The sequence below is a fragment of the Kockiozyma suomiensis genome (genome assembly GCF_038497685.1).
Source record: "Kockiozyma suomiensis strain NRRL Y-17356 unplaced genomic scaffold V2V93scaffold_2, whole genome shotgun sequence".
Classification (NCBI taxonomy): domain Eukaryota; kingdom Fungi; phylum Ascomycota; class Lipomycetes; order Lipomycetales; family Lipomycetaceae; genus Kockiozyma; species Kockiozyma suomiensis.
The window spans coordinates 1,085,019-1,110,435 of NW_027117665.1; the positions used below are offsets into that span (position 1 = coordinate 1,085,019).

General features: G+C 43.5%; 9 protein-coding genes across 9 annotated transcripts; 5 read left to right on the forward strand and 4 right to left on the reverse strand.

The window, feature by feature from the left end:
- V2V93DRAFT_130575 (Pex12 amino terminal region-domain-containing protein) lies at positions 1–1,515 on the reverse strand. The gene has a single exon (XM_066906807.1). The coding sequence runs from the start codon at positions 1,413–1,415 to the stop codon at positions 138–140; it is 1,278 nt and encodes a 425-aa protein (XP_066768128.1). The 5' UTR covers positions 1,416–1,515; the 3' UTR covers positions 1–137.
- A 56-nt stretch (positions 1,516–1,571) lies between these two features.
- On the forward strand, positions 1,572–3,701 carry V2V93DRAFT_364748 (uncharacterized protein). Its single transcript, XM_066908914.1, has 2 exons — positions 1,572–1,864; positions 1,926–3,701. Exons 1-2 carry the CDS (start codon positions 1,605–1,607, stop codon positions 3,640–3,642), a joined length of 1,977 nt encoding a protein of 658 aa, XP_066768129.1. The 5' UTR covers positions 1,572–1,604; the 3' UTR covers positions 3,643–3,701.
- Positions 3,702–4,069: 368 nt separating this feature from the next.
- Positions 4,070–6,060, forward strand: V2V93DRAFT_364750 (uncharacterized protein). The gene has a single exon (XM_066908915.1). The coding sequence runs from the start codon at positions 4,158–4,160 to the stop codon at positions 5,625–5,627; it is 1,470 nt and encodes a 489-aa protein (XP_066768130.1). The 5' UTR covers positions 4,070–4,157; the 3' UTR covers positions 5,628–6,060.
- V2V93DRAFT_130488 (uncharacterized protein) lies at positions 5,995–8,611 on the forward strand. Its single transcript, XM_066906805.1, has 2 exons — positions 5,995–6,889; positions 6,954–8,611. The coding sequence occupies exons 1-2, from the start codon at positions 6,163–6,165 to the stop codon at positions 8,432–8,434; spliced, it is 2,208 nt and encodes a 735-aa protein (XP_066768131.1). The 5' UTR covers positions 5,995–6,162; the 3' UTR covers positions 8,435–8,611.
- On the reverse strand, positions 8,502–10,826 carry V2V93DRAFT_332008 (general substrate transporter). Its single transcript, XM_066907666.1, has 4 exons — positions 10,541–10,826; positions 10,389–10,466; positions 10,237–10,322; positions 8,502–10,178 (listed from the first exon to the last, which is right to left on the reverse strand). The coding sequence occupies exons 1-4, from the start codon at positions 10,594–10,596 to the stop codon at positions 8,788–8,790; spliced, it is 1,611 nt and encodes a 536-aa protein (XP_066768132.1). The 5' UTR covers positions 10,597–10,826; the 3' UTR covers positions 8,502–8,787.
- Positions 10,827–11,668: 842 nt separating this feature from the next.
- On the forward strand, positions 11,669–13,913 carry V2V93DRAFT_357072 (fungal-specific transcription factor domain-containing protein; the record flags this gene model as incomplete). Its single annotated transcript, XM_066908019.1, has 7 exons — positions 11,669–11,751; positions 11,806–11,821; positions 11,907–11,942; positions 12,002–12,060; positions 12,115–12,882; positions 12,945–13,011; positions 13,077–13,913. 7 exons carry the CDS (start codon positions 11,669–11,671, stop codon positions 13,911–13,913), a joined length of 1,866 nt encoding a protein of 621 aa, XP_066768133.1.
- A 7,365-nt stretch (positions 13,914–21,278) lies between these two features.
- V2V93DRAFT_364777 (Gtr1/RagA G protein conserved region-domain-containing protein) lies at positions 21,279–22,691 on the reverse strand. Its single transcript, XM_066908916.1, has 4 exons — positions 22,529–22,691; positions 22,366–22,467; positions 22,181–22,304; positions 21,279–22,114 (listed from the first exon to the last, which is right to left on the reverse strand). The coding sequence occupies exons 1-4, from the start codon at positions 22,624–22,626 to the stop codon at positions 21,383–21,385; spliced, it is 1,056 nt and encodes a 351-aa protein (XP_066768134.1). The 5' UTR covers positions 22,627–22,691; the 3' UTR covers positions 21,279–21,382.
- A 109-nt stretch (positions 22,692–22,800) lies between these two features.
- V2V93DRAFT_364779 (uncharacterized protein) lies at positions 22,801–23,854 on the forward strand. The gene has a single exon (XM_066908917.1). The coding sequence runs from the start codon at positions 22,908–22,910 to the stop codon at positions 23,541–23,543; it is 636 nt and encodes a 211-aa protein (XP_066768135.1). The 5' UTR covers positions 22,801–22,907; the 3' UTR covers positions 23,544–23,854.
- Positions 23,721–25,129, reverse strand: V2V93DRAFT_130506 (NADP-dependent oxidoreductase domain-containing protein). The gene is made up of 2 exons (XM_066906806.1): positions 24,799–25,129; positions 23,721–24,736 (listed from the first exon to the last, which is right to left on the reverse strand). Exons 1-2 carry the CDS (start codon positions 24,998–25,000, stop codon positions 23,898–23,900), a joined length of 1,041 nt encoding a protein of 346 aa, XP_066768136.1. The 5' UTR covers positions 25,001–25,129; the 3' UTR covers positions 23,721–23,897.
- Positions 25,130–25,417: the final 288 nt, after the last annotated feature.

Sequence of the window (25,417 nt, forward strand, 5' to 3'; positions counted from 1 at the left end):
TGCGCTTCCGCGGCACAATTTACAATCCGTGACCCCGCACCTCGCGCGCGACCTAGTCCTGTCGGCCGTATAGTTTCCCAGGAAGTACAATTACATAATCATAACATAAGCAAACCGCCGCAGCCAAATGAACCCCACTAAACGATCAACCGCCGCAGCCCACTCGCGAGCCAGCGTCCCGAGACGGTCTCGAACTGGACACCCAGCAACCGCTGATGAGTCACCGGGCACCGCACTGCCACATCCACACAATCAGCGGTTGGGGCCGGATGACTGGTGATGTAGCCATAGATACATGCATAGCAAAATACGCGCCCAGTCTCTATCGCCGTAGGCTCCTTAATTCGATGACCGCACAACACACACGCTTCGTCGGTAGCTTTCTCGTTGCCAACCTTAGACGTAGTCAGCGGCATCGACAGCCGTTGCGGCTGTTCTGGCGGGTCCAGCGCGTACTTGGTAGACTTCTCCTCACTGCTCGACTGTGTACGTTCCCTGTCTTCCTCTTCCTCAGCAATCTGAAGCTCTCGCTGACGCCGACGAGTAGATTGTGCCAACTGACGCGGAAAATCAGATGCATGCCACCATTCAAGCAGTTTGAGCGAGAAAACAGCTATCGGCAGTGCACCTCGCAAGGCCATATCAAAGCCTTTCAACAGTATTCTCATTAAGTTCCGCAAAACTGATATTTTTGCTGGCGCAGACAACGGCAGGGACGATGTGAGCTTCTGACGCTGCGTCTGACGCGTGTATCTGATCCCGAGCAGGAAATCAGTAACTGAATTATATGGCGTGCGGCCGAATAAATACAAGATGCTCAGAAGTAGCGAGATTCCACTAGCAGATAATTTCATAGATGGATACAACTTTGTAAACCATTTCAATACTAATTTTTTGGCCTTTTGCAGACGTGTCTGATTCGTCTCCTCGCCGTCGTCGCTCCTTGCGCGAAACAGCAACGCAGTCTGCAGTGATTCGTAGTATAAATCGCACTTGCCAACAATGTACGGTAAGCCAACAAGAGCAAAAAGCGACGCATAAACATCTCGACTTCGCAGTTCGGCTAGTTTATCAACCTTTTCTTGCACGCTCTTGAGATCGCCGCTGGCTGCCACGACAGCTCTATCAGCTCTCACGACTCGCCGTCTAGCCAGATCGTAAAACGACTCCGTAAAAGATGCATTCCATACTGTCAGACAGCGTAGCTCAATAATTCCAGAGAGAGTTGCGTAGAGCTCATCAAAGTAAAGCACAAGCCGAAGTAAGTACCGCGGTCTACGCGCAGCGAGCGATGCTAGGATGTAGCGCGCTGTCGGAGAGAGAAGGTCAGAGAGTTGACTCGCAGACACGAGCTCAAATAAAGATGGCCTCGATGGATCAAGCAGCAGCGGGTTGAGGGTTGAGAGATGCGACATTTGTGCACTGAAGATTGATATATTGCTAGAGCGTGGCCTATTGTCAAGAGCCGAGTGCCAATAGAGGTTTCGCACGTGACAGAAGAGCACTCCACGTGATGCACATTTCTGTTGGCGCTGGCTATGCCCCGGCCGCTTCCCAACCTTACTCCTGCCTGCGCCGTCTCTCTCTCCACCTACGCAGCAAAAATGCAGACAAGATCCAGAGCCAGAAAGTCGGGCTCTCTTTCGCCAGCTTCTTTTTCTCCGCCAGCAGTCAAGCCGGAGCCGTCTTCCCCGCCGAAACCTAGCGATGCGCCGCTTCCTGCATCTACCCCGGCCGTTGATACTGTCCCCGCCGTCGATACTGCCCCTGATCCATTTACTACCCGCACAAGGCGGACTCGTCAGAAAAGAGGCAAATCATCAAAAAAAGCTTTCTCGTCAATATTTAGCTCATTGGCTCTTCAGTATGTTGTTGCGCATTCACTATGCTTTCGCAGCACATTCACAGCTGACCATTTGATTTAGCATTCTTTTCTATTACCTCTTTTACTTCACATTCATCAAATGCCCAAGTGATTCTTCCTCACACCCACAAATATGCAAAGGTCTTAACAGCTTAACTGCGCCGTTGCGCAATGCAGAATTTACACAGAAGTATATCCTGCCATACGTCGCTCGTGCTCATGTCTCGTACGAGAGGATCCTCGTGCCTGCCACTCGCCGAGTTGGCGTCCTTGCCGAAAAGAAGTACAACTTATACGGCAAGAAGCATATTGATGGTGCAAAGCATGCTGCTGCCCAAAAGTATGCCGATATTGGAGTGAAGGCGTATGTTGACAAAGCCAGAGGATATACTGACAAGGCACACTCTGCTCTATCATCTTTATGCGACAATGTGTCACCTCAACTAGTCGACGTTGAGAAGTACGCGGAGACAACCGAAATAAAACTGAAAAGTACATTAAACGATATGATAGAGTTTGTGAGAGAGTACTCTTCGAATACTCTTTTACCAGCCTCCAAAACTGCGCTCAACCACACTAAACGTTATGGCTGTTTACTATGGCTACATCTGGACATTATGTACAGAAAGTACTTGCTCTACTACGCGACTATTATATACCATGAACGAGTCGAGGGTGTCGTTTCTCGCGTATCAGAAAAGCTCTTCCAGCAGCAAACATCGAGCGTGCCGGAGAAGGTCCTTGAGAGTGCCTCTGCGGCCTCTTCGGCCTCTTCGGCCTCTTCGGCTTCTTCTGCAATCTCCTCTGACGTAGTATCTGAGTCGAGCTCGCGATCACTATCTTCACGCAAGTTTGCTCCTAGTACAGCGTCGCCTGCACCGCCACCATCAGTTGCATCCCCTTACATGACTGCCAAAGCTGAGCCAGACGACCTTGCTCATCTCGAAATCATTGAAGCGGACATCATTTCTTGGAATGAAAAATTTCGCAGTGCAGGAAAGTCGGCAATTAGCTCTCTGTCAGAGGATTTAGAGGCTCTTTTTGATGAAGCACGAAAAGAATTACGCGAAGCTGGCGCGACTAACTTGACTATTGCAAAGGCAAAGATTGAGATGGAGTTGTCGGCTAGCAACACAAACACTACTGAGAAGTTGGAACATATTCTTGCATATGTGCTGCTATCTACGGCAGATAATGTACGAGGTGTTGCTGTCGAAGCGGCAAACTCGGTATTACGAGAGGCAGAGTCTATTCAAAGCTCGACTCTTGACATTTTCCGCACTGTTACGAACGTGGGACTGCATGAACTAGCACGCAAGTGGGCGGTAATGGACGGTATTACTTGGCGTGACTGGAAAGAGTTCAAGATGCTACGGGATACGGTTGATGACTTTGCGAAGGTGATCGAGTCGATTCCAATCGACAAGACTGCGGTGCGCAATGCACTGAGCCAGTTGGATGGCGAAGTTGATGCGTGGCTGCAGGATGTTGAGGGCCGGGTCGAGGTGCTACTGGAGGATGCTCGAGCTGCTGCTGCTACTGCAGCAAAGGCCGAGAATGTCACGGAAGCTACAGAGGAGGAAATAATTGACAAAGAAGATGTTGAAACAGACGATGACGAGGGGGTCTACGATGAGGAGGACTTCGATGGGGATGACTACGATGAGGAGGACTACGATGGAGAGACAGAGCACCTCACATCGACAGTGATTTCTACAGTAACGGTTGTGCAGTCGGTTAAGACAAGTGCGAGTGCTGTAGTGCATGACGAGCTGTGAGTTGTGCTCGCATTTTTGTAGAGTAGTAAGGAGAATGAAGATAAGCATTTTGGATTTTATGTAAAACCAGCTCTGCAAGATAAGTAGGAGCTTGAAACTGATGCGCATTCGAAACGGCCGAGCATGGACATTGAGCCGCATGCTGCATCTTGCGCTATTTTATTTTAAAGTTTTTGGCCCTTTTACCAGTAATTCCCTGAACTACTGATTAGCGGGGCTTTCTGATAACGAGCAGCAGCTGGATGACGAACGTAGTCGACAACCATTCAGATCTAATTCCAAAATATATATATATATATATATATATATATATATATATTGCAGCTCCGTCAGGTCGGGGACATGCGTAGCCAATTTTAGATAAAGTTTGGAAATGGAACATTTTGGCTTCGGACCTGCGCGGCGTCCGTTCATTCTCACCACTACAGATCACCAAGATCGCCGCCGTGAGGAAACATCTCTGTTCCTTTCGCGTCCGCTACTCTTTCCCGTCCCTTACCTCCTTGAATTTCGGCATGCCGCCTGCAATCACTCGTTACATTGTCCTCGCCGTCGGCTTCGGTCTCCTCCTCTTTCTCGGTTACTCCATACACACTGAGTTCTCACCTGCAGCGCTAACGTCTGACACCGTCGTCGCCTTCGCCAACTCACCCTATGCTCCAGCAGTCGCTGCCGCCGTACCTGCAGAGTGCCGCGACCCATATCGGCAGCCAGGGTATCTCTATACTGACAAGAAAAACAATTACAAGACCCAATGGATCCCCTACCCTGAAACCGACATCTTCGATCTGCCAATTCCCGAAACCGCTCGCTATCCTACCAACAAGATTCCCGAGTTCACGATTGATCCTCCATCCGATAAGTATCTTAACGCAGGCCCGCACAATTGGATAAATGAGCTCGTTCGTTACTACAGACTGCTGAAAGATATTGACTCTGCAAAGAAATCGGGCGGGAAGCCCGTCGAGCTCGACCCCACCCAGCAGCGCCTGGTTCGTCGACTTAACTGGTTGCATGGCCGTCGTGTTCTCATCCTTGGTGATTCCATTGACCGCATAATGATCCAGGAATTTTGCAAGGCTTTGGAGGTTACGCCAAAGTTCACCGAGGGTCCGCATGGTGGAATGCACACTACCTACTACTGTGATCTCAAGTTACTCAATTTCACCATCTACCACTGGCACGTGCCATCACTATATCCCATGACTCCTCCATGGTGGTGGATGCCCAAGATCAAAATAGTCGCTTTCGAGGATCGCTTCAAAGAGATTTATGCACCTGTTAATGACAAAATCATTGGAATGAATGGTAAATCCCCCGATCTCATTCTGTTGCAATCGGGCTTATGGGATGAGCGAGCTATCAGGGAAAGTTACCGTAACAAAGTCTATCCAGGTGACGAAAAACTCACCGAGAAAGAACTGGAAGAAGTTAAAGCCAAGCGACGAAATGACGAACTAGCCCTCGAGGGTCGTCAGCTCGCTTGGGAAGAGCTCATGTTCTTCCAATCTCGTATGCAGACTTTCGTGAACTATGTTCGAGATCATTTCGGATCTGATCCGAATCTGCCAATGATGTACCGTGGACTCACAACTCGTCAGAATTCCAACAAAGCCGATCTCGTGACCCTCGACATGGATAGAATCTCGCGTGCCTTGGCTACCAGAAATGGTATAGAGATATTTGAATGGGCGAGCATGACACGTGGTTTCTCGGAGCAGTATACTGATTATCTCCATATTGGAAGTGGTCCACTGAATGCGCTCTGGTCTAACATGATACTCTATTATCTATTCAGAGCGGCCGGCGGTTCCGAGTATAATGGTACTTTCCTGACTATGCCGGATAGTGTCGGTCACTTTGTTATCGAAGGAGAAGGAGTCGTCAACGTGCCCGCAGTCCCGCTTTCGGAAAACCCAGACACCGAAGTTAGTATTCACTGGGCTGTCTGTCATCCGTACAACCTCCATTGGGGTGGAAGATAGATTTGTAAATATTGTCACGATTTTGATACTAAATTAGGTTGGCTTCACATCGCTTTAGGTAGTTTAAATTATTGCGATATTACTGCATTGCTTCTTGTTTGTTTATAGTCACAAGAAATCAGCTTTGGAAAATTAGACAATATATTTTTATTACCTTGCTGAAATGTGGAAAATAAGAAAAACAAACATTACTTCGAGTTTCAGCATACCGCCCTGCTTTTCACGCGTAAACGCTTCAACGAAAGAAATGAATGGAGACTGAGAGCTTTTCTATAGTACAGGCATACTTCAATTTTCAGTAACAAACGACATATATATACATAAATGCTGAAGCGGCTGAGCAGCTACCTGTCTGTTGCCGAATTGTTGAGGGAGGGCGGCGTCGGAACCAGTGTGCGGCTCTAATTCAAATCAGTCTCTCACCCTATTGTCATACTTTATCTCTCCGCGGCTACCAGTAATGCTTAAATTGAATTCCTTGAGCATATTGCTCTAATTTAATATCATATGAGCTGACTTTGTGTGATTTTTCGTGATGCGCCGGACAAGGCGTATTTTTATCACTATCTTGTTGACGGCTAGTGCTTTTCTGCTCTTGCTAAAAGCTATCTCGGAACCATATACTACAACATCCACCGTGGCGTCAAAGCAGCTTAACGGGGTCAATTCCCGTCAGCCGTTTGCGTATTCTGCTTTTGCACTTTTAGTAAATTCTATATCCAGATCATCCCCGCGTTCAGCTACCAACATTCTCTTTGTGGCCGGTTCTACTGTTTCCGCTTCTCGTTTGCTACAATTAGCCTCAGATCTCGCTCTCGAGCTTGAGTATCAAAATGAGAATCCTCCAACATATGTGCATTTTCTCTTCATGGGTCCATACTCTACCGATCTAGAGTTTCTTACTAAAGCAAATGGCGTTAATAACTCATCGCCGACATCCAGACTTCGCGTGCATAATGGTAGAGCAAGACTAAATTCGAGGTCGCAATATTTACCACCGGCTAATGGCATCGGTACCGAATCGGTGACAATGTTTGACATCAATCCAGTATCAATAAAAGCGGCTCTTGATGCTGCTTCTCGGTTTTTGAAACCCGAAGCCACAGTCTGGTCAAGGCAATTGGAAGATAATTCTAGATTTGGCGATAATATGGCGCAAATACTTGGGCCATCAAGCTCACCATTTGCTCCCATCGATCTTCCTGCTTCAGATATGGAAGATTTGCAGTGGCTGACCTTGCTTGGGCCAGAAGGTTTGAAATGTGAGCTATTTCATCTCTCTTCACAAATACTCGCTGTAAAACTAATGCGAAATCTGTAATCTAGTATGGTCTCAGCATGCGGTCGATATCGTCATTCCTGTCACTTCGCACACCGGCTCAGTAGTTCGGCTTCTTTCTTCAATCTCGCAAGCACACTACTACAATTTTTTTCCTCGCCCTCGTATCACAATCTACGTACCTCCTGGTGTCGTTGATCCGAACCTGTTGAATTTCATCGATCATACCCTTTCTTACCCGCGAGATCGAATCGTACTGCAAGCAATCCCGGCATCTGTAATCACCTCGCGATATAATACGCTAAAAGAGTCGATGTTCTCAGGTGCCCTTAGAGCGCATATACCTTCATCTCGGCACGCTCACACAGTTTTATTAGCAGACACCGTCGTTCTAAGTCCATACTGGTTTCAATGGACTATGTTCCACATTCTGAAATTTTTCCCTAGTGTGTCTGACTCTCTTGATATAAAAGGTGCTTTACCTCCGGTGGCTGGAATCTCGTTATGTCCTCCTGTCTCGTCTGACGGCATAGACGCGCATACTCCCACGGCTGATGAGTCGATATATTACCTCACACAGAGCCGGACAAATATGTCTTGTACCGTTTTTTTCCCTTCACATTTTCGTGTATTACAAGCCTTTTTTGCAGCTCAGTCTAGCGATGGTCAGCGACGGACTCTTCCTATCCCAGCTGAGCTAGGTCATTTAAGAACTCATAAACAAGCTTCTGCTTTTGACGCTCATGATATTTTACTACCAATCTATATGAGAGGCTATTTATTTTTGGTTTTGAATGAGAGCATTAGCGAGGTACCCGCCATGTATGAGCCTATTTTCGAGAATGGTGCAGATTCAAACGATGAATCAGAGCACTTGCACTCGTTCATTTCCATGCCTCTGTATGATACCTTGAGTATTTATACGAAAAGCTTGAAATCTAGAACGAGGGTTGGTGACGATTTCCTGGAAGATGACGAATTTACGTCTACGTTAGACCGGATTTCCGGTGCAGTCTCGTGGGAAGCGATATCCGTGCATCCCGACTTGTTGGCTACCAGCAGCACGCCGGCGCCATTTTCTTATAAGTCAGCCCGCGTTCGAGGTAAAAATTTTGCAAAGACAATCGTTCCTAACTGCAACATTGAACTATCATTATCGGCAGATGGCCCACGAAGGGCGCAGATAAATAAAGATGAAGATGCTGATATCTGGGACAAGATGTATGGCGATAATGATTATGTAGAACTAGAAGGCATCGCTGCTGACGATGATTGGTCTGACATTTTCTGTCTTGACAGCGAATCAGGATTGGAGGATGATACCTCCTCTGGAGAATTTAATGACAAAAATGCAAAAGAGGCGTATTCAAAGTCTACGCCGATTCGTGCCAAATCCCTTGAGGAAGAACGGAGGGGCACAAAAAGAGGTAGAGTTGTCGATGCAGCCGTTGAAGGACGACCAGTTAAGGCAAAGACAATAAAATCACCGTCGAGGACTTCAGTAAGCGAGTCAAAGGGAAAGCGATAGCAGAAGCTGCTCCAAGGATTTTCAATCGGCTTTGATTTGTAACGAAATGTATTTGCAACTATTACGATTAAGGTTTGTTAACTCATGTATTTTCTGCAGTCCAACTATTGCTTGCCATTCAATCCACTCAATTTACCACAAAAAAATCTCTGCAACCCTCGAATGCCCACAACGTACCGCAACTTCTATCCCCATGACTATAAACAAAAACAAAAGTTTTAGCTGCTAATATTTCTACAAAAACTTAACACTACCATGGTGGTTTACAAATATTTTGTGAGTTTCCGACTGCCAAAAATGCTGTAGAACTTAACGAGTCCCTGATTCACGAAATAGATCGGCGACCTACTAAATCAATCATCGTGTCTATGCGTCCGCTTCATGGGCGATGCCGATAAGTGACGGTCAATAAATGCGCGCTCCTCGGATGGTCGCGCACCATGATCGTCAAGCTCAACAGAATGAGGTCTAGATAAACCCTGTTCAATGTCATCTGATCTTCCTCCTGTCAGAGACTCAGCATCGTCATCTTCCTCATCACGATTAAGAGGGGTGCTAGACGAAGTAGCATCTCCAAATACTAGATCCATATCTTCCAATGATACGCCCTTCGTCTCCGGATACGTGAAGTAAACAAGAACAAAAGACATGCAGCAGAAAAACGCGTGAAGTAGATACATTCGCCACTCTATCGTCTCTTGCAAGATCGGAGTCATTTCACCAACAAGCCAGTTAAATGCCCAATTCGTCGCTGTAGATAATGATGCTCCTTTAGCACGAACAGAGAGTGGCATAATCTCAGGAGGGTACAGCCAGGGGATAGGTCCCCAGGAGTATCCAAAGAAGGCGTTGTACACTATCACAAAGAATACTGTCATATCAGGCGTAGCAGGAATATCCAAGTAGATAGAATACGCTATCATAGAGAGAGACAGTGCCATAATAAGCGCACCAGATAAAAGAATAGGCCGACGACCCCAATGGTCGACTAGGAACCAGGGAGGAATGGTAGAAGCAACGTAAACTAACGCGTTGAGACCAGTCATTAGAATAGCACCACGACCTACCCAACCAGCTTCTTCAAAAACAAGAGGAGCGTAATAAGAAATGACATTGATTCCGTTTAGTTGTGCAAACATCTGCGAAGACATGGCAATCAAAACACGCTTCTTGTACTTTCTCCACATATCTGAATACGAACGTTCTGCTTCTGCCCGCATCAAAAGTACGTTTTCCTTAATATCATTAAATTCAGTATGGGCGCGAGGATCTTCCGTATCACCGTCTGAATGTAAGTTAGCAATGACAATCATTCCTTCCGCATCATGATCATGGTCAAGTAGCCATCTGGGCGTCTCGGCGATGAGCAAAGATCCAAGACACAATAGAGCGCCCATGATACATTGTAAGAGAAGGGGAATTCTCCAACTCAAATTGCTTTCGATAAAACTGCACAAATAGTCGACCCAAACAGAAGCAGCGTAGCCGACTACATTGCCTGTGAACTCGATGCATGCAAGGCGACCACGGTGGTCAGCTGGTGAGATTTCGGACTGATAAACGGGCACTATGGTCGACAGCATTCCAACACCAAAACCCGAAATAATGCGTCCAAGAATCATGGTATTCATTCCGATAGAGAAAGTTTGGAAACCACCGCCAATAACAAAAACTATGGAGCCATAGAAAATAGTTCGACGACGGCCTATAATATCTCCGACTCGTCCTACCATCAATGAAGATACTAAACACAAGCTGTAAGCATAATATACGGAAGCTATAATCACTCCAAGCTGACTTACGAAAAGCTCCGATTTCAAGAATAGCAACCATAGTTCCAAGCTGGGCTCGAGTGGGGTGGTCGAAGTACTCGAGAAAGTACGGTCCCCTGTAAGGGCTGGATTAGCAACGATTCATGAGGGTGGTGCTGAACACATGTTGTAGAAAAACATACGTCAAGATACCAGACATGACTCCTTGGTCATATCCGAACAGGAAGACGCCTAACGAAACAAAAATGGATGTAAAGTATCTAAAAGTAGCAGTCAATATCAGCGCTACTATTTGGTGATTAACTCTGGCAAAAGCACCGGCATCGCAACATACAGCAGAGTTTTGCCTGTTAAGGCTGGCGTGCCCTTCCTTGCCTCAATGGGGTCCATTACTGCAGCATGCAAATATAGCAAGGAGATATGCAGATAAGAATGATAAGTGTCTAATTAAGTAAGAGCAAGATAGAAAAGCCGAATTAGCATGTGTAAGCCTGCGCGTCTCGCGAGCAATGACCAATAAAAGGACTGTTATTCAGATGATAGCGTGTATAAAAACTGCAGAACAGACCTTAATGGCTGGAAAATGATACTTAGTAAGTGTAATTGGACATAGCAGCACGCGGCGCCCCGATGCGAAGCGCGGCCGCATCGGTTTCACATTATATGCACAAAACTTTACGCGTTTATGTATTAGTTGAAAAAAGTGTCTGCTAATAGCACTGGTGACGTCAGATGTTAGGGCTTATTAAACAGCGAGCTTGCAGAAATAAGGTCTGAAAGGTTCACTTTGGATGTCTACATCCAAAATCAATGAGAAATGCAAGAACTTGTTACGTTGTTCTGATTCGGACGTGATTGAGTAAGGCAGCTGTTTATGTTCATCAGCCGATTCTTCTGGGGCATGTGCTACTGTTGCTGCAACTTCTAAGTCCTTGGAGAAAGCAAAAATTCCTCTTCTGACATAGCACCGAGTGGATATGGAAATTTCAAAAATTCCAAGTCTTTGATTTGCGAATAAACTACTTGATAAAACTTGATTGCCCTCTTAGAGTAAGAGATTTGAAGCAGCAAATCTCACGAGGTCGCAAGGACAATTAGACTGATCGTTAAGATAGAAGGATCACTCCCTCCACTATATCATCTCATCTCATTTAGTTGTAAATATGAGACCAAAGTCATCCGCTATCTCAGGTTAGGTAGGAAGCCTCACAGATTTCACGGTCAGTCAGTCTTCTTTAGTTCGTAGATTTGAATACCGGACGATTACGGCGTTAGATTCTACTCCGCTCGGTATCTGTCATGACTTAATTTATCCAAATAGCTTATCTTGAAGTGCCCCACATGTAAGACCGAAGCGAACAAAATGTAGGAGATCCCTGTCTGGACACATTGGCTATAAGCTTGTATTGTGACCTTCTTAGTGAATTGCGTCAGAAATATATATGTATATATATATATATATATGGCTGAAGCTAATGAATATCAACAGAACTCTAGCGCTTCTGTTCGTCTCCAGCGGAAGCGATCGGCACGAGCTTGCGAGGTGTAAGTACTGTTACTGATTTGATTTGTCGACTATTGCTAATTTTTAATATAAAGCTGCCACTTAAGAAAGGTGAGATTTTATTTTGTCATTCCTTAAACGTCGTGCACTACTCTACCCTGTGAGAATCATGCAATTGCTGAATTCAATAAAATAGGTAAGATGCGACGTGACCACACAGTCTCCGTGCTCGGTAAGCACCATACCTCCCCCGTTGGAAGATCTAGCTAATTAGCTGCGATTGTATTGTAGAACTGCATTGCATTTGGATGCAATTGTGTCACACCGGAAAAGAAGCCTCGATTAAGAAGGTAGAAGTGCAGCAATTTCATCCTATTAACTATGTGTTTACTAACTATCAGCAGATCTCGTCGAAAACTACAAAATAAATTGCTTACAACTTTAAATGAAGATAACTTTTGTCAGAGTACAGCACCGTCTTCTTTGCCTGCTTTTAAACATGGTCCATCATCTATAGAAGCGGCGGCTGCTTCCTATTCAACACAGCTTGCCAAGTCCATCATTGAGGGATTGCGCGTCCGTTCTATCGATAGAATTGTTTATCTGGGTATTCCTGGTACTCTGAGCCTTTTAACTGAAGACAGCAATGATGGCCGAGGCAAGATAGTCCATTTTGAGCTTCCAGAAGAACAGCCCAGCAAGATTTCTAATTTGGAAAAACTCGATCCTATTGATCTCAGCATTTTAAATCATTACGGCGCTTTTTTCCTTCCTCCGCAAAAGGTTTGTGATATTCTAGTATCTACATATTTTGAGAAGGTCCATCCAGTAATGCCAGTAATAAATCGCACAAATTTTATCAAGCAGTATGCTGATCCAGACGACTCTCCACCGCTCCTTCTACTTCAAGCCGTTTTAATGGCTGCAACTCGAGCTTGCAGTATTCCCTCTCTTCTTGACGTAAATGGATCAATGCAGCAAGCAAGCTGGCTCTTGTACAAACGTACCAAATGCTTACTGGATGTCGATTACGAGACAGATAAAATAACTGTCGTACAGTCGATGCTTCTCCTTAGTTGTTGCTGTGCAGATCCTGAAGATGTAACCAGGGGGATGTTCTATTGGACAAAGCTAGCTATCTCTGTAGCGCAGGGACTGGGTCTCCACAGAAGGTTTGATCTATTTTACTAGCAAGTAAACAATGCAAACTAACAATTCCGTTACACCTTAATAGCGTTGAAAAGACTCAGCTAAGCTTGGAAGATCGTCGTTTATGGAAGCGTATTTGGTGGGTCTTATATGTAAGTTTCTGCAATCCTAGTCGCGGTTATTTGAATAAAGTCACACTGTCTAATCTATGGGCTAGATGCGAGATAGAATTGTTTCAGTTGCTTTGGGACGGCCTGTTCTCATTGATAAAAGAGATACTGATGTTGAAATGCTCACTGTCTCTGATTTCATCGAAGATGAATCTCCAAATTTGCACAAGCTCCCGCCAGACCAGACTATGGAAAATTTTTTTATCCAGTTCTTGCATCTTTCTGAAATCACTAGCATTGTAATTGACGAGAATTTCTCTCTCTCCGTGGAGAAAGGCCGTCAACTTTTGGCCACTAATATTCCTGATATCACCCGCTCAGAGCTCGCACTTCGGTTATGGTTACAGGATCTTCCTACAGAGCTGCAATACGATTACAGTTACTCTCAGTATCACTTTTTGAAAGGAGTGTTATTTTCTTATTATAACTGTCTTCGATGTTTGATTCACCGGTTTGATCTCTCTCGGCATAACACGGTGAACTTGCAGGAAAGAAGCGGTTATATGATGTGTATCCCGAGCAGGAAAACAGCGTTTGAGGCTGCACATAATATCTCCAAAATAGCTGAAAATATGCGCCGCTCTGGCGATATCGCTCATTTACCTTCAACTATGGTTTATGCACTGTTTACAGCTATGGTCATTGTTCTATATGAACTTCAGGAGAGTGAGAGTAGAGAAGCCACAGAAAAAGCTCAGAAAGTCCTCAGTGTGCTTATTGGCAGTCTGAAAATAGTTTCGGGGACATGGGTCTCTGGAGGAACCTTACTACATATGTTTCTCTCAGTTGCCAAATGTACCTGCCTTTATAATTCTTCTGATCTATCTGTTTTACTGCAGAATATTGAAACAGATATATCATCATCCATTAAGCAAGAAACTTGATAAAATTTGATATGAGTTTCATGATCCTATCTATGAGATAAAATACAGGCTTGAGAAGTGGGAAACCTTATCATACCATGTCATTTCTCTTTGGCAAATTGGTCCTTTTTTCGGCTAACAGGCTGAATATCAAACCGCTTTTTTATAGAATAGCTGGCCTTTGGCTGTCTTTGATTACTCATACATGGTGCTGATTGTATTAATCATTCAATGATACTGCTTACTGGGACAGGATCATATCTCAATTATAGGAATAGAGATTGCATTTACCTGTAAAGAAAGACAGGAGAGCAAGTTCTGGATTGGCTTCTTGTATGTTGGGTTGGTATCAAAAGAGATCAATACTGCAGGCACTTCATCAAAACAATGATAGCAGATATGATAGCTTCTTCCTGAGGCTGTAAATTAATGGATTAACTGTCATAAGCAACATTTTGGATCAAATCTCAATATATATTCAAATCAATACCATAAGTCTTGGATTCTTAAATTTAGAAGTCTGAGATTTTATTCATCAAATGTCGACTAGGTTTTTCATTTACCAAAATAGTCAGATAGAGTTCCTTGCATAATGCTCAAAGCTACTCATAACTCTTGTGAGTGGTATGCAACACTATATGACAAACCCTAACTAGCTGAATACCTGTAGCATCTTGCAAATGCTGCCTGTCAGTAGAAGTATCAGACATAGCAAAGTTGATAGAGCTGTTATCCATGTTGATGAATGAGATTGCTTGTTCAGGATTTTGTGTGAGACTGTTAATTGTTGTTGTTACTGTTACAGAACACAAGGGTGTGGTACGCATGCTCTATATATAGATAAACATTGATCATACCATTGTCCCCCACAACATTCTTCAGTGATCTAATATAATCTTCTGACATCACTTCCTGACAAGATGTCCTCCTAAAATCCTTTTCAATAATCTGTTCTAAACAATATTGGAACATAATCTCCAACATAGATAGTATCTGCAAGTAAATATCTCAATCCAACTTGCCAAAGAGAAATGCTGTCTTTATTTGCATCTGGTGAATATGATAATCATTGATTGCTGCATGTGCCAAGAATCCTCAAGCCACAATCTGCACTTTGTATCTTGTGAGTGGTCCATCCTTGCCATATTTTTTTTTGAATACCCATTTAAAAGTGATAGCCTTTCTACTACTAGGCAACTAGTTTACTGTTGGAAATTGTGATTCAATGTCAGGAAGAAAGTTCAAGGGGAGGCTTAGAGAGGCTGTTCAGGGGGGCGACTTAGTTTTCTTTTGTCTATAAAAGGACCTCTTACCTCTCTAGTATCTAGTAACAATAACAGTATCAACATTTACAACCTTAATACAAAACCCTGAATAAGCGATCTCATCAACATGGATAACAGCTCTATCAACTTTGCTATGTCTGACTCTTCCACTGACAAGCAGCATTTGCAAGACTTACTCCATTTCCATACTTGGTTTTCTTTCAAAGACTTGAGCTCATCTTCACAGGCCTGTTTCCAATTTATATTGATTCAGTACTCAATAGAGTACTCGTACCTGCTCGAGTTGAGCTCTGTTGCATTATTTGTTTTCACAGCCCATTCCAGAGCTGGATTTATAATTAACTCATTTTCGGACTCAGCATTATCCATATTCATTATGTCTGTGTTGATCCTCTTACAAATGCTGCTTGTCAGTGTAAGTATCAGACATGGCAAAGTCGATAGAGCTTTTACCCATGTTGATGAGATTGCTTATTCAGGATTTTAAGTTAAGGTTCATACCAATTTACATGATTATTGTAAAACAAAAGATAAAATGCTTGATATATATACACAATATAATAGCCTCTTCAGTGGCTTATTTTTAGGTCTCTAAGTTAGCCTCTTCCTGAGCTTCTTCTTGAGCTATTCTTGAGCTATTCTTGACATTGGAATACAATTTCCAACTTATCCCATTACAAAATGAATTGCAATGTTAGAAAGGGACTAGTGTGAGACTTTTAAGATCAGAGCTGAGCAAGCTTGGCCTAAAGGCTCCTTTATTGTATATGTATTGAGCATGTATATTTCGTGCTTTTAAAACATTTTACAACTGCAGCAGCAACAATCTCAACACCAAACAAATACTCAAACAACTATCTGATCAATATAGAGATAAAAGTTCTATCAACTTTGCTCTATGTCTTACTCCTCCGCTGACAAGCATTATTTACAAGAGGTTATGAGCCCTACAGTAACATCAGACTCTGGATTAAAGTTGCCAACCCTTATTGCTATGAACTATGAACTGCTCTGAATGATTCTTGCTTTGAAGATGGTTCTCAAGCAAATGAGTTTGTGGAGAGTTGTGGGTTCCAGCTGGATAGATGGCTTGGAACTGCAGTCATTGGAGCAGGATCCTGAATTAGAAAATGTCAATAGACAGGCAGTCATTTTGTTGATGACTACAGTTCAGGTCAACAAGAATTACCACTATTTGAAGTGTTGTAATCACCAGGAAGGCCAGGGAATTCTTCAGAGTGCATACATGAGTGATGCAGTAGCAGTGAAGGCAGCTTCTTACTTGCAAAGCTTTTGTCTCTCAAGTCAGAGAAGGGCCTTCAACACCAGCAACCTTTATTGCCTTTGAGTGCAAATTTACAATCTTGATGATGCAGCTGGATCAGCTGGATGTCAAAAACACATGACATCTATTCCTCTATCTTTTTTGAAGCATTGCCATATGAGCTTGTTGAAGGAACCTGAAACAGCAGAAGACTGAACTCACTGTGAGATGCTGTCAGTGGTGTGACAACATACTTAACAAGAAAGTTTCAGAAGAATTAAACCAGTGCTAGCGGAAGCACACTTGCAGTAAGAAACTCCAGGAAGAAGAAGGTTATCTGCTTTAACTGCCATGAAGAGGGACATATCAGGAGAGACTGCCTGAAGCTGAAGAAGCTGAAGGACTGGAAGGAACAGAAGGAACTATCAGTTTCAGGCTGCAGCAGTAAAGGTCTGCGATGATCAGCGGCAAGTTCAGCAAGTTCAGAAAGCAGAGGCAGTGGTTGATAGTGTTGATGGAGCACTTGGGGAAGGAGGGTGGTTCATTGACATGGGAGCCACCAGTTCTATGACATCTGATAGAGCATGTCTCTAGGATTACAAGCCTCTAGATTTAGTCTTGAAGGTTGCTAATGGGCAATACATGAGAGTTGTGGGCCAAGGCAATGCAGACGCCAAGGTCTTTGATAACAGAAAGACCTACAGAGTTGTTTTCAAAGATGTGTTGCATGTTCCTGATGCAAAGATGGGACTTCTGTCTACAGGAATACTGCATAAGGATGCAGGAGTGTGGGCAGTTGATGCGGATCTGAGGTGCTTTGTGAGCACAAAAGAAGGAAAAGAAGGAAAAGAAGGAAAAGAAAATTCAAATTGGAACCAGGTCCAGATATGGTGAGTTGTGCAAGTTTGCAGGACAATTCTCAGTGGTTCAAGTGAATGCAGTGAATGCAGCAAATGCAGCAAATGCAGCAAATGCAGTCAGTACTATCTGGCACAAGAGGCTGGGGCATGTTTCTGATCAGGTACTTGAGCAAATGCAGAAGCATAAAGCAGTCAGGGGCTTATATTATATGATCATGTCTCAGTATGCAAATGTGACTCTTGTGCAGCTGCAAAGTCACACAGATTACCTTTGAGTAAAAGCACAATTAAGACAGCAAGACCTTTAGAGTTGGTGCATAGTGATGTCTGTTGTCCAGTGAATCCTTCTTTTGACGATCACAGATACTTTGTGACTATAATTGATGACTATTCATATTATGTGACAATCTAGACACTATCTGAAGAATAAGTCAGATGCAGCAGCAATCAGTACATATACTGCTCAGTCAAGTAGCAAACTTGGGCTGAAGATAGAGCTACACTGCGAATTGACAATGGTGGAGAGTATGTCTCAAATAAACTTGGAAAATTTTTGCAGGAGCAAGGGATTGAGCATCAAACAACGGTGCCGGAAACTCCACAACAAAATGGAGTTGCAGAAAGAATGAAGAGGACACTGATAGAGAAGGCATTGAGTATGTTGATTGAAGCAAATATGCAAGAGGAGTTCTGGGTCGAAGCTGTCAACTGTGCAGTGCATATTATCAACAGAATTACAAGCTGAGCTATAGAGAGGAACAAGACACTATATGAGCTTTAGTTTGGGAAACAACCTGATGTTTCATATTTTAGGATCTTTGGAAGTACAGCATGGGTTCATCAGCAAAAAACTCATGTGGCCAGCAAATTTTCACCCAGAGCAGTCAGAGGGGTAATGGTTGGATATGCAAGCAAGAAAAAAGGCATATCGCATTTACATTCCTTTCCAGGGAGTGATCTTTGCCCGGTATGTTATTTTTGATGAGACAACATTGGGGCTTGAATGATTCAAGTCAACATGACTAGTTCTAAATTCAGAGAGATCTTCAGTTTCAATTCAACAGTGAGGAAGCATGATTGGATTTTGGGAAGATCATCAATCTAGTGATCTATCAACAGAAGAGGACGATAGATCAGGTGGGAGTGAATTTATAGATGGTGTTGAATTGAGAGCTGAAGATGATTCAGTTGAAGATGAGATGGCTATTGAAAGTAGAGATGATTCAGAAGTCTCTAATGAAATAAAAATTATCAGAAGGGATCGAGCTGAACAAATAAAGTTACTATTTGACTTCAATACCTCTGATGAAGAAGAAGAAGACTCTGATAATAGAAGAATAGCAAGAGAAGAGCAAGATTAAACAAGTCAAAATTTTCGACTTCAATGCCTATGATGATGAAGAAATGGACGGATGAGAATGCACATGTGCATGTGCATGTGCATGTGCATGATGAAGATGAAGATGAAGATGCGAGATTTGTGATAAATAACGCTAAGAAGAGGAGACTCGAAGGAAATAGGATCAACACAGACAGAATGATTTTGGACAATGCTGAGACTGAAGATGAGTTGGTTACAAGTTCAGCTCTGGCATGGGCTATAAAACAAAATAGTATGGCAGACCCTGGATCAATTGAGCAGGCTAAATCAAGTGCTGAATGGATACATTGGAAACAGGTTTGTGAAGATGAGCTCAAGTCTTTGAAAGAAAACCAAGTATGGAAATGGAGTAGGCTGCCTAGTGGCAGAAAGGCTATCACCTCTAAATGGGTATTCAAAAAGAAATATTGCAAGGATGGACAACTCACAAGATACAAAGCACGGATTGTGGCTCAAGGATTCACACAACAATATGGAATTGATTATGAGATAACATTTGTACCAGTGGTCAGATTTGAGTCAATCAGAGTACTCTTGGCACATGCAGCAATCAATGACTATCATATCCACCAGATGGATATAAAGACCGCATTTCTCTATGGCAAGTTGGATGAGGAAGATTTACTTGCAGCCTCTACCAGGATGCTATCAGTTGTTTCCTTGAAGTGGAAATAGAGAGAAACAGAGATGAAGACTCACAATTAGCCAGCAGAAATATGCAAAACAGGTGTTGGAGAGTTTTGGAATGCAGGATAGTAATCCAGTATCAACACCTGTGGACTTGAGTTTGTCATTATCTAAAACCATGAGTCCAAAAGAAAAAGATGAAGAAAAGGAAATGAAGGAGATCCCTTATCAAAATGCAGTTGGAAGTTTGAAATATTCGGCAATTGGGACAAGACCAGATATTGCAATTGCAGTGGGAGAAGTTTCAAGGTTTAATTCGAACTATGGAAAACAGCAGCATTGGGTAGCAGTTAAGAGAATCATGAGGTACATCAGAGGAACTCTAAGCATGGGAATCACATTCAGCAAGGATCAGGGAAGTTTGATTTCAGGGTACTCAGATGCAAATTATGCAACTGATATTGATGAAAGGAAATCAACCTCCGGATATGTGTATATTTTGGGAGGAGGAGCAATTAACTGGAATCCAAGAGACGAAAATCAGTGGCAGCATTTACAACAGAGGCGGAGTACATGGCTTTGAAACTGGCTTCACAAGAGGCAAAATGGCTGAAAAGACTTTATGAGTTTGTTAGTGGAGTTATCCAAGAACCAATCAAGGTTGCAGAAGACAATCAAGGAGCAATGAAATTGGCCAAAAATCCACAGTTTCATGAGAGAACAAAGCACATTGATGTCTGTTATCATTTCACTAGAGAAGCAATCATTGATGGGATAGTCAGTATTTTTGGATGCAGCGCTAAGGATATGGTTGCTGATCTTTTGACCAAAGGAATTGCTAGAGATCAATTTGAAAAACTCAGATCAAAGATGGGAATGAATCGAGAGATATTGGAACAAGTGTGAGAGTTGGGAATTGTGTTCCAATGTTAGGAAGAAAGTTCCAGAGGGAGGCTTAGCGAGGCTGTTCAGGTGGCAGCTTGATTGTCCTTTGTCTATATAATGACCTCTTCCCTCCCTAGTATCTAGTATCAATATCAGTATCAATATTAACAACCTTGACACAGAATCCTCGATAAGCTATTTCATCAACATGAATAATGACTCTCTGAACTTTGCTATGTCTGACTCTTCCATTGACAGGCAGCATTTGCAAGAAAACGTCAGGAAGAGGTTCAGGAAGATGCTTAGACCAGGTCTTAATCAGAGCTTAGATCAAGGCCTGTTTTTGGGCCTCTAAAGAGGCTTTTGAATTTGTCTATATACTGAGCATGTATCTTGTATTGTTGTAATAACATCAACAGCAGCAACAAAATTTTCAGCACTGAACACTTAGCATGAGATTGGAGTTACTGAGTGTCTAGCAATATCTTGACCAGTATGAGTAGACATATCTCTTGTAACCTCTAGCTACTGCATATGGTCATTAGATCTAGATTGGCATCATCATCATAATCATCATCATCAGGATAGTAAGTACAGCTTCACACCTGTTTGTGGCACTAGCTACACATATAATTGAATTTCTCCTAAAGTCCTAAGGCTTTTAAATTAAACAGATATTGCAGTCACTAGATCTTGTTAAGCTGATTTTTATTATAGTACATGGCATTTTAGCTAGTGCATATGATGCTGAGGCTGTGCACATTTTCGTGAGAGCATATTCAGACATAAAGACTGCAGAATTTGGGGACAATGCAATTGTAAACTGCTCAATATGTGCTACCGCCATATAAGCTGCTCACATTTTGATATTTCTTATATAGTGGATACCAGCAATATCACTTGATTAAGAGGGTCATTTGTAAAAGTACCAGTCCATCATGTGCTACAGAGAAGCATCATCATCAGATATCAAGGATCACAGCAAATATTTAGTATCTGTGATTACTAATAACTTCTCTAGAGCTGGTTATCATCACAATCTAACAACTCTGATAGCAGTATACATGGATTCTGCAAATACATTATTGTCTTTGTATTTATAATATTTTTCTAGTCTATTTTATAAAGAGCAGCACCTCTATTCTTTTAGCAGCACAAAGTCGGGATACATGATTCTTATCTCACAATTATGCCAGCTGCTGCAGCTGTTCCAGTGCATTCCGGAAAAATTCAATATTGTACTCTACCAGAGCAATTTTAGGCATGCTCTCTTTCCGCATTAGACAAACCAACGCCAAACCTTTGACCATTTGCTGTAAATGGACAATTAGACCGTTACTAAGCCTAGTAGTAGATCCGATTGGTTTAGATTCTTTCTTGCCTCCTTCCTGTCCACTACTGTAAGGTTCATAGTCGTCGCCCGTGTTTTTTGCACCTGCATTTTGATCTTGAGAGTCTATTTTATATAAACTGTTCATATCTACAGTTATATCAATAAAATCAGTGCAGATCTCATAAGTGGGAACATCCATTGGACTTGAGTCAGTAGCCACAAAAATCTTGGATTTGATATCAAACAAAAAAGCTTTTTCAATCCCAGAATGTTGGCAAACAACATTCAGCAAATTTTCCAAAGTTGCTAGTTGTGGGAGTTTTTTTTGAACAACTCTAGAGAACGCTTCGTATACTGAGTGATCAAATATTGAAGTGAGATGAAATGAAAGAGGAACGTTTAATAGTCCGTCATCTAGCAGCTCATCTGTGACTCGCTGTGTGATGTCACGCTGGGCATCGAGTCGAAAATCCTCGCTTAAGTCGTCGACCTTGTGAATGAATACTTCAATGTTGATTTGCGGATTGATTTGGACTGCATGAATTATTATAGAGTGCAAGTTTGCTAAAGAGTTTATATATTCGTCCTGAGAGAGAAAAGAAGTCAGCTATAAAGACAGAGCAACTTCGATCTGCAACTGAAGGTAGCCTACCTGGCTGTCAATAACATATATTAATGCGCCGCTTTCAATAAATAGCTTTTCAATATCATCATTCCAGCCATCTGTAACATTCGTTTGGCCGGGGAGTTCTACCACTTCGAAGTCGATAAATGAGCTAAGATTGAAAGTATAAGCTTCAGGGCAAGTGGGTTAAAAGTAAATACTAGAAACTGTACCTAAATACTGTAGCAGCTGGTCGGCTGGTGCTCTCAATGTATAATGTATCAAGTGGTTGCATGTTATGAAACATAACTTGGCATATAGACGACTTGCCACATCTAGTACAGTAAATTGAGGTTAGCTTTGAGACCTAACAGTAGAATGTGAGTCGATGATTACCTTCGCAGTCCCATCAGCAAGATCTTTGGTATCGGCTGTCCTTGCCTATGGCTACTAATAGTAAGCGCCTCTGAAACCATTCCGCGACTATCTGCCATTAGTCAAAACTCGGATTTAACCAAGACGATGTGGTGTTAAGATATATTCTAGATGTCGGTGGTTCAGAGCACTGATGAGAAAAGAAGAGCGCGTGGAGCGTAGTTGATTATATAATCATGAGCTGTGCTTAAAACGCTAAACTCCCAGTGCGATCTCAAAAAGCTGCTATCACTTCAATATAGCCGGAACGCGTACGCAGCTAGCTTGATTTTACGAGTATATGCAAACTTGATTAGCACTTGAATTTTTATATATTATTTAGATAGGTTTGATTGCAGAAATGAGCACTGTTCGGGGGCTCCCGCGCTCGCCTTCACCGCTCTCGTCCGCATCTTCGGCCACGTCGTCAAGAAGAACGTCATTCCAGTCAGCAGCCACGTCCGCATCGACAGTGTTAGAACCTATCCCTACAGCTACTACCCAACTACCTATGCGACTACCATCACAGCCATCGTCCGTGCAGATCTATGATGCTCTTGAGAAGGAGCAGGAGGCGATCGTGAACCGACTCCAGCGCGAGCTGTCCTTGTTGCGCGAAGAGCAAACGCAAACGGCTGCGTCAGCTCAGCAGCGAGCGCGATCGCCCATCGCGCTGTCTCCTCGTCATAGACGAACTGATTCTTCTTCTTCATCGCTCTCGCTGCCACGTGCAACTGGCCCGGTAAGGGGAGACTCTGATCAAAGCTCTGCTCAAATTCAGCGTCGCAGCTCATCACGTCGCTCAATTGAGTCCAGTTCAGGTTTGTCATCTGCTGATGATCTCTATCTTGCCTCCCTGCGGAAGGAGAATGACGCTTTGAAACGCAGATTAACTGATATGGCGAAGGCTTTGGGTGATAAGGAAGCTGAAATAGAAACGCTACGAGCGGCGATCAATGGCATCAGGCTTGACTCCGAGTCTGCCGTTACAGACTGATGCACCAGAGCAATAATCCAGGTACCCTGATTCACGAATAATATTTACATGGAATTGAGCTCAGTGCATGATCTCCTAAGTGATAGTGACTATGGCCAATTCCCTGAAGCTTTGCGAGGACCCCACTTCGGAATTATGACCCACAACCTCTTGGCCAGTCCTACTACTTGCCACCTTTTGATGCGTGCCTATGCAGGGAATTGAAAGCCAGAGACTTTTAAGATTACCGTGAGAGGATGGTAGATTAGTCTATTATTATCTTTAGAGCTTCTGCTCAGTATATAAATTTAGTACATCAAAAATCAAGTATATCAAAGTACAGATGTAGCTCTAAACAAACGCCTTGTTATCGCTTTACAATACATAGTCACAGTTCTGAGCTAAGCCAGACGTCCACTCTTCGTCCAAAAGCTCGCCCAGAATTTTGTGCACTCCGTCGACGAGCATTTTGTCTTCCTCCTGCAGCTGCTCGCTCCTACTATCCCAGTGTGCCTGAATGCCAGCATCGACTTCTTCCAGATTACTCCAGCCGACGACAGTTGTTCCATTCCAATTTCTTAGAGCAAATCGCAACGCTAAGTCGGCAAGTTCGACATTCTTAGAGGCAGTGTAATTTGCAGCAAGGGCTACTTTCTCCTTTAGCTCGGGGCTTGCCGGGTGAAATGCATGAGGCGGCAGTGAGCGAAGTAGTGACATACTGAGAGGGCTACCATTGAGTACTTTTTTAACACCGGCCGCGCAGAAATCCTCGAGAGAATGTTTGAGACGGCAATTTTGAAGAGTGAAATTGCTGTAGGAAAGTACAACGTCGATCGATTTGCCCAGTCGCAGCTGGACGAGCTTGGCAAGCGTGACAAGTACGCGGACGGGATAACCAGAGATGCCAACATTGCGAATGATTCCTTCATCTTTCATCTTGAATAACTCCGCAATGCCATCAAGTGTCTCCTCTAGCGGTACAAACTCGACATCATGGGCATAGACGATGTCGAGGTAGGATGTGTGCAGCCGTGTAAGGCTGCGCTCGACTGATTGGCGCATCCACTTCGGGGAATAGTCAAAATGAGATTCAGTGATGCGGCCTGCTTTCGTTATTATGTAGTATGTATCTCGTGAATAGAGAGAAGCGATCTCCGGATTAGCAAGCGCCTCTCCGATGATAATCTCAGAAGGACCATAGTAAGCTGACGTGTCTATCGGATATCAGTGAGCCAGATTAGAATCGGCAGAAAAAGGTCATACGAAGGATGCATACCGAGAGCGCATACGCCAGCATCAAAGCACTTCTTAATTATGTCTTTGGCAGGGAGAGAGAATGGGTCGGCGTTGTATTGGTGGTTGAATTGAGCGCCACCAAGAACGAGGGGAGGCAGGCCGTCGAGTGAGGCAGTGAGGAGGTTAGAGCGGACGGGACCAACTGGGTGCTGAGGCTCGAGAGGCGGTGTCGGCAGGGACATGCCGGATAGATTACCAATGGGATTCGCGAGAGGGAAGAGGAGGACTTTTGGGGAGTGGGGAAAGAGAAGAAGCAGGAGAGGCGGCCAGATGCTGATTACGGACGGAGCTCGTGGCACGGCGATAGTGGACGGGACCCTGACCCTGCGCCAAGTCGCGGAGACGATGCAGTTGATTTCGAAGCGTATAGCGAGCTTGATAGGATTATTGAATGTAGCAAACTATAGAAGAGGAGAAAATTTAGAGCGATGAGGAGAGAAGATGAGAAGAGAAGACGAGAAGAAAAGACGAGCCGAGGGAGAGTTGGCAGCTGAGACCGAGGCAAAGGAAAAAGAAAAGCATTCGCTTTGTCAATTTATCACAAATTTATGCTGCTTATTCTTCTATTTGCATCCGATATGGTTACTCTGTCTGCAGTC